General features: G+C 43.4%; 1 protein-coding gene across 1 annotated transcript; it reads left to right on the top strand.

Annotated features, from left to right (window-relative positions):
- Positions 1-750: 750 nt before the first annotated feature.
- DDX5 (DEAD (Asp-Glu-Ala-Asp) box helicase 5) lies at positions 751-6,626 on the top strand. Its single transcript, XM_009323780.1, has 13 exons — positions 751-791; positions 1,097-1,262; positions 1,399-1,495; positions 1,579-1,712; positions 1,835-1,900; positions 2,347-2,488; positions 2,567-2,727; positions 2,898-3,070; positions 3,257-3,367; positions 3,603-3,664; positions 3,743-3,802; positions 5,054-5,278; positions 5,863-6,626. Exons 1-13 carry the CDS (start codon positions 751-753, stop codon positions 6,243-6,245), a joined length of 1,821 nt encoding a protein of 606 aa, XP_009322055.1. The 3' UTR covers positions 6,246-6,626.
- The last annotated feature ends 1,328 nt before the right edge of the window (positions 6,627-7,954 follow it).

Raw genomic sequence — 7,954 nt, forward strand, 5'->3', positions numbered from 1 at the left:
GCCGCCGGGGGGGGTGGGCTGGGGAGCGGCGGGCTGGCTGGAGGTTTGTGGGTCAGTGGGTTGGCCGGGCGCTTCGTCGATGCCGAAGCCTCGGGGAGCTCTCGGTAGGGCTGTTCCCTTTTCCTCCCTCCCCCCCCTCACTGGGGCCGGCGGCTCTAGCCCTCGCTGGCAGAAGCCGGCCGGCTCCCGCTTTGTGTTGTGTAAGCGGATGTTAATGGCCGGCCCCGCCATGCGGTGACTGAGGGGAAATCAAAATGCCGGCTGCTGCTGCCGCCTTTGTTCCTCCTCCTCCTCCTCCCCCCGCCCAGCTCTGGCTCTAAAATGGCAGCGGCTGGAAAATGTGGCGTAGACAGAAATGAGAGACAAAGGAAACAGCGCTGGCAGGAAGCAGCGGCCGCTCAGCCCGCTCCCCTCTGGGAGCGCTGTGTTGTGCTGGGAAGGATCGCTCCCGGCGCCTGCCCGGCCGGAATGGGGAGCAATCGGGGCGGGGGAGGGAGCCCCACGCTCGCACCCAGTTTAGCGGTCCTCGGCGTTGCTTAGAGCTGCGCCTCGGGGCTGCCAGGACAGGTTTTCGAGATGAGCCTTTTCTGAACGGAGGGACCTAGCTTAAAATGCTAACGTGAAACGTGTGGCCTCACAAAACGTCGTTATTGAGAGAAGCCTACCTTTCGGGATACAAGAAAACGGTTTACGGGAAAGTGATCCCAAGGTTTTGTAACTGCCCCTGCCCGCTTTCTGCAGGCTGACACAATGGGAGTGTCACTTGGGTGGGAAACCATTTTGATTGTGCGGTAATACAAAGGTTTTAATGTCCTTACTTTGCCTATGTTGTAACCTGCTAATAGGCCTTTAAATTTCATTTTATGGAAACTGCAGAGATACGTGTTACCCTAGCTTCTGAGTATGAGTTGTAGCTAGGCAGATTGTGGCATCTGCAACTTAAGTATGTTTTTTTTGAGTTTCAGTATCCTGTAGGTGGGGTTTATAAATCTGAATTGTAAAGTTACAGGGTGGACCACAGTGATAGTGGTTAAGTTGTATAAGAGGAGGACCAAAACATTTCGCTTGGATTCTATGTTATGATCTTCTTCTCTAGGTTTGGAGCCCCCCGTTTTGGAGGAAGTAGAGGTGGACCTCTCTCTGGGAAGAAATTTGGAAACCCTGGGGAAAAACTTACAAAAAAGAAATGGAATTTAGATGAGCTGCCCAAATTTGAGAAGAACTTCTATCAAGAACATCCTGATGTAGTTAGACGTACTGTGGTATGTACCCTATCCAACTCATGCGAAAGTAAACAAATCGGTGCAAACATGCTGAGGGTCATGGGGCCCAACAGGCATGGATGGGGTAACTTTGGTATCAAAGCTTATTTCCAATTACGGGATTTTTGCCTTGCAGCAAGAAGTTGAGCAGTACAGATCAAGCAAAGAAGTCACAGTTAGGGGCCATAACTGTCCAAAACCGATTATAAACTTCTATGAAGCTAACTTTCCTGGTAAGTGAAGACTACCATACTGGTTGTTCTTCCAGGCCTGATTAAGACTGTCTAAGTTAATAAGTTTCAATTTTCTCTTCAAGCAAATGTTATGGAAGTAATTCAGAGGCAGAACTTCACTGAACCAACTGCTATTCAAGCACAAGGTTGGCCTGTTGCATTGAGTGGATTGGATATGGTTGGAGTGGCACAGACTGGATCAGGGAAAACGCTGTCTGTAAGTTTTGATTGTAGCCTGGAATACTGCTGGATTTCAGCAGTGAAAGTATGGCCTGGCTTAGTGCAGGCTGAACACTTCTGGGAAGAGATTGTAATGAGACTTTTCTTTCTTCCAAACAGTACTTGTTGCCTGCTATTGTGCATATAAATCATCAGCCATTCCTGGAGCGAGGAGATGGACCTATTGTGAGTATTCTAAATGAAAGGGGATCTTAATTTGTAGAGAATGTGTTTGGGTTTTTTTACAGTCCAATTGTCCATGCTCAGAGTGCACAGCTGTATCATCTTTCTCTGTGTGACTAAAGTGGTTCCATGTTTCGGTAGTTTCCCAAGAACATTCCATAAGCTCTGATTGGATTGTCCTTAAAACTGTACAGAAGAGGGCTAGATGTCCCATTTTGGAAATTGGTATCCCCTGGAAGCTAGTGACTTTCAAATATCTTGCCACACAGCATAGGTCAGTGTTTGGTGGTAACCGAGATGCTGGGTAATTTAGTTTGCTGGTTTGGGCTACTTAAATCCACTTTAGTCAGGCACTGAAGTGATACATGACAACATTTCCATTTAAAACTAGTGTCAGACTAGAAGCTTCAAATAGGTATTGAACTAAAAGCTGGGCATCTTATTTCTAGTGTCTTGTGCTGGCACCAACTCGTGAACTGGCTCAACAAGTGCAGCAGGTAGCTGCTGAATATAGCAGAGCATGCCGTTTGAAGTCTACGTGTATTTATGGAGGTGCTCCAAAGGGACCACAAATTCGTGACTTGGAAAGAGGTATGGATAAGCCTTGAATGCATCTTGGTATGAGGCAATGTGAAAACTACTTCAGCTGACTTACTGCTTTGTTTTTAGGTGTGGAAATCTGCATTGCAACACCTGGAAGACTTATAGACTTCTTAGAAGCTGGAAAGACCAATCTCAGGAGGTGTACTTACCTTGTCCTTGATGAAGCTGACAGGATGCTTGACATGGGATTTGAACCTCAGATCAGAAAAATTGTGGATCAGATAAGAGTGAGTATAAATGGTTCACGCGTTTATCCCTACTACAGAAATGAATGCTACTATGCTCATTAAAGCAAAGGCAGTGTAACTAACTTTTTCAGGCTTGTCTGGGTAGGTGTTTTTTTGGTTGGACATTTGACTATATGTTGATCTTGTCCTGACCTAGTGTCCTTCTCCAGCCTGACAGGCAAACTCTGATGTGGAGTGCCACATGGCCAAAGGAAGTAAGGCAGCTGGCTGAAGACTTTTTGAAAGAATATGTACACATCAACATTGGTGCGTTAGAACTAAGTGCAAACCACAACATTCTTCAGATTGTGGATGTGTGTCATGATGTAGAGAAAGATGACAAGTAAGTAGTCAGTGGGGGCAAAGCATTCATTATGTTTTTTAATGGTTAGTTTTAGTTTATGCACTGTGAAATGAAGATGTCTTGATGGTTTCTGAGACCACTAAAAAAGTGACAAATCAGGCTGGTAAAACTAAACTTGCGCAGTACAAATCAATCCCAGCTCTAACCATCATCTCTTCATAATAGGCTTATTCGTTTGATGGAAGAAATAATGAGTGAGAAGGAAAATAAAACAATTGTTTTTGTGGAAACCAAAAGACGGTGTGATGATCTTACCAGAAAAATGAGGAGAGATGGGTGAGTCCAATAGCTTGAACTTCAGTGAGCCACCCCAGTAGTCTTAGCATGCTCTTGATTCTTCAGGAGTGACCACTTAACTGTGGTGTCAACTGTCAAATGCAGTGACACCAGGTGTCAGTTAAAATGCTAAAGCTAACTCTAGAAGCTGTTTGGAATTTGCCCGTGGCCCTATCTTTGGCTGATGAAACTAGTCAAGGAGAGGGCTGAGGTCAATCAAGTTCTGTATTTTCAGGTGGCCAGCAATGGGTATTCACGGTGATAAAAGTCAGCAGGAGCGGGACTGGGTTCTAAATGGTGAGCATTTCGGCAATTTCTACAAGCGCGTGTTCTATGATACTTAACGAAGAAACTGACAGGTTGCTTGTGTTACAGAATTCAAACACGGAAAAGCACCAATCCTGATTGCTACAGATGTTGCATCCAGAGGTCTAGGTTAGTACAACTCGTAATGCCAGTTGCCCAAAGCTATTTAAAGAAAGTCTATTGCTTTCTTTAACCTCTGCATTTTTCTAAGTTTTCTTCACATAAAGGTGCAGTCTTTGTGGCAAGGCCTAGGCATGACAATCGGAGGACTCGAGGGGGATGGAGGACTAGTGGAAATGATCGGCTGGCTGCTTCCAGTCAAATAGAGAGGTGAAAGCTGAGAGCATTGTGTGCCAGTAATCTTCAAAAGGCAAAGATCATCCTTAAACTACTACCCCATAAACTGTTCTCTCATGAAATAAGCAGTTTCATTCACAGTTCACTTTGCCCTGGTATTTCTCTTCTCTCCATGCTTTGCATGATTTGCCATGGTGCAGTACTGTTAGTTTTGTGCATACTGTCTGCTGTGATCTGTGGGTCTTTGAATTTCAGTGAGTTTGCTGAAATGTCGAAGAAAATAATTACAAACTTCAATGTTCAATGAAATTTTTTTTTCAACCATGAAATGGAGAGAGCAGCTTTAAAATGTACTAAGCCTTGTACAAATTGGTGAGTACTGGCACATGAAATCTGAGAAAAAGTCCACCTCTCACTTTAGCGAGTGGGGCAGGAAAGCAATGGCTTTTCAAATGCCTTTGAAAGTCGAAGTTCCTCCACCTATACATAGTCGTCATGTCGAGACCTGCCAGAGAGAGACACATTCTCAAGTGAACCCTGGCTTCTTGGAAGCGCTTGCCTAGACGAGACACAGTGCATAAAAACAACTTGGTGACTTTGGGGGGACAGGTATGTTTTTCTTGCAGCTGCGGTTCAAAGGTCTTGGCAAGACGAGCAGTGTGGCCCCTTTTTTTTGAGCTTCTAATGAGTGTGTATGTGAAGGACCTTGTATGTTTTTACTCTAAGGTCCTCAAATGAGCACATGAAGAGGCTGCTGTGAGCTTTAGTGGCCCTACTGCAAGAAGCATTCAGATGTCACTTGATGATTTGTAAAGGGGACTCTTGAGTTGGGAATGACAAGCAAATGCATACTCCTTTATGGTAAGGTTTTGGATCACAGGGTGGGTGATGAGACGGGAACAGACGGAGTGTGCATAACTTTCTCTTCCACAATACTCGTGCAGAAATGGATAATTCTAACACTGTTCTTTGCAGCCATTATTTCCTTTAAAGTACTATTGTCTAATGTTTTATCTTCGATTTGGCTGTTGTGGTGTGCAAAACTTTGTACCTTGCTTTTTGCCACACTGCAACACTTTACAGATGTGGAAGATGTGAAATTTGTCATCAATTATGACTACCCTAACTCCTCAGAGGACTATATCCACCGAATTGGACGAACTGCCCGCAGTACCAAAACAGGCACAGCATACACATTCTTTACTCCTAACAATATTAAGCAAGTAAATGACCTCATCTCTGTGCTTCGGGAGGCTAATCAAGCCATCAACCCCAAATTGCTTCAGTTGATTGAAGACAGAGGTTCAGGTAAGTACTGCTTTCGACCACAGTGCGTAGCTTTCCTCTCGGAACAAAATGGAAGCTCGAATTCCACCTCCAATCTCTCTCCGAAATGGATGTGGAAGGTGGTTTAGCCACCAGTTATGGTGACCTGAAAAGGTATTTATTAACACCAATAACAAAGCAACACCCTCTCCCCCTGAGTGCTTTACACTCACATTGTGGCGCACCTATGGCTAGTGCTGGCCAAAGATGCACTTCTGAGTATTTGCTCTGAAATAAAACGCTTCAGGGCTCAGTTTTGTGGCCTTTTCTCGTATGGCTAGGAAGGATGGATGCAAGTGTCCTATTGGCAAGATGAAGATGACTTTTTTTCCCTTGATGCTGCTACTCGTGTCACAGGGGAGTGCATGTGACTCTCCTCATAGGTTAGACAGCTTTGTCTGTCAAAATAGTCTTCATCCATGTAGTAAAAAGCTAACTAGAGACTAGTTAGATGAAGACTGCCCAGCAAGGGCAAACCTAGTATATGAGCTGAACTGATTCGGTGGTATGTAAAATGAAGCCTTTATGATATATATAAACAACTATGTCTTGTCTTTTTTTGATAGGTCGTTCCCGAGGTGATCGACGTGACAGATATTCTGCGGGCAAAAGGGGTGGATTTAGTAGTTTTAGAGAGAGGGAGAACTTTGAGAGAAACTATGGTGCACTAGGAAAGAGAGACTTCGGAGCAAAAACTCAAAACGGGGCCTACAGTGCCCAAAGTTTCAGTAATGGAACTCCTTTTGGAAATGGCTTTGCAGCTGCAGGCATGCAGGCTGGCTTCAGGGCTGGTAACCCTGCGGGAGCTTACCAGAATGGCTATGATCAGCAGTATGGAAGTAATATTGCAAATATGCACAATGGCATGAACCAACAGCAGTATGCATATCCTGCCACTGGTGCTGCTCCTATGATAGGTTACCCAATGCCGACAAGTTATTCTCAATAACTTAGTGTATTTAAATGTCTCAGTTTTTCATAATTGCTCTTTATATTGTGTGTTATCAAAACAGGATAGTTATTTAAGAAATGGGAAATGCAGAAATGACTGCAGTGCAGCAGTAATTATGGTGCACTTTTTCGCTATTTAAGTTGAATATTTCTCTACATTCCTGAAACAATTTTTAGTTTTTTGTACTAGAAAATGCAGACAGTGTTTTCAAAGTAAATGTACAGTGATTTGAAATACAGTAACAGAAGGCAGTGCATGGCCTTCCAATAAAGATATTTGAAGATCGAATTTTCTTTCAGATGGCGATTTTCTCAACATGTGCACAACTTTACATTAATGGAATGTCAAATGTTTTTATATTAAATTCTAGAAAGGTTTCTCAACTGTGTCTGATTAAACATTTAAGCTTACAAAAAAAAACAGCCTTGCCTTGATTGGGCTAGATTGCTTAGCATGGCAGGCTCTGCTTCGATGGGGAAGAAAACTAAAGCTGGCTTCTAAGTAACTGTTGGAAACAGTGCTCTTCCTTGTCTCGCTAGCGTAGGGCCAGTTTTTGGAAGAGATCCACTGGAGTAATGGTATAGCTAAAAGTCTTGCTAACCAAAACTCTGCAGTGGTGTTGCTAATGAGCTGCTACAAGCGTAGGAAGCTTTTGCAGCACCGTAACTGTCGCCTCCGCGCGAGCGTATGTGCAGACTAGGCTTGAGTCTAATGTATTTACAGCTGTCAGGCCTTGTGAGTTAGCATGCAGGCTTACTATGAGCTTCAGAGAAATGGGAAGATCTTAGTATTAAAACTTCAAATTATACTTAAACTGGATTGAGCGGTGATTTCTTTATGGAAGTGGGGGGAGGGAAGTGGGCTGTTGATCCATGAACATACTTCATGGATATTTTTTTTTCCAAGACTTGTAGTACATGCAAATGACTGTAATCTCAAAGCACTGCCTGTGCTGAGCAAAGCAACAGCATTTCCTTGACGACGAGCATAGCTGGCGAAATACTTGATCCTGGGGTTAAAGTACTTAATGCTTTCAAGTACAGTATATTAAAATTCCAGTTAACACTGACTTTCAGTTCCTTCCTCTTGTTTATCAGTAACAATGATTAGTTTCAAGTTTAACAATGCTTAACTACAGCTTAATGTATTAATTAATACATTGAATCTGCAAGAATCAAGGCAAGATTCTATCTAGACTATTTTGAACCCAAGTCAGACTATCTTTTACACTTTAGATCTTTTTGCTAGTCTGTGCTTAGCTCTTGGTGATTGTTTTCCTCTGAGGCTCAGCATCTGATGTTCTTAACCGCAGCCTAATCTGCCTTTTAGCTATGTATTTCTGCCTTTTCTGTGGAGTTCTATCGGTTGGCACTTTGTGATCATTCACTGTTGCTATGAGAACTTCACCTGGAGTCCTGAAATACTGCCGCACTTGTGTCTAAAACTGCAGTTGGCAGTGCGGAAAGTCTTTTTAATTGGCCTTGCAACATTCCCCTTGCCCAGCGCTGTCAGTGTTGAAGATGAGGAAGTAGATGGTTATTTATCTTTGAAATATGCTAAGTTTCCAGGTCAGTTGCCTGAAACAAAATGCACGGAAAGCTTCTTTTTGTTTTAAAAACTTCATACTAAAAAAGGTATATGTAGAAAACTTGTAGCTTGTGAATGAAAATTGACAGGCTGGGGTCTTCAGAGGGGATGGAAAGAAG

Source organism: Pygoscelis adeliae, unplaced genomic scaffold (assembly GCF_000699105.1).
Source record: "Pygoscelis adeliae isolate BGI_AS28 unplaced genomic scaffold, ASM69910v1 Scaffold75, whole genome shotgun sequence".
Lineage (NCBI taxonomy): Eukaryota > Metazoa > Chordata > Aves > Sphenisciformes > Spheniscidae > Pygoscelis > Pygoscelis adeliae.

Coding starts and splice junctions, on each gene's coding strand:
- DDX5 (XM_009323780.1), top strand. CDS start 751: ATGGGAGTGTCACTTGGGTGGGAAACCATTTTGATTGTGCG. Junction 2,489..2,566: donor AATTCGTGACTTGGAAAGAG/GTATGGATAAGC, acceptor CTTTGTTTTTAG/GTGTGGAAATCTGCATTGCA. Junction 2,728..2,897: donor AAATTGTGGATCAGATAAGA/GTGAGTATAAAT, acceptor GTCCTTCTCCAG/CCTGACAGGCAAACTCTGAT.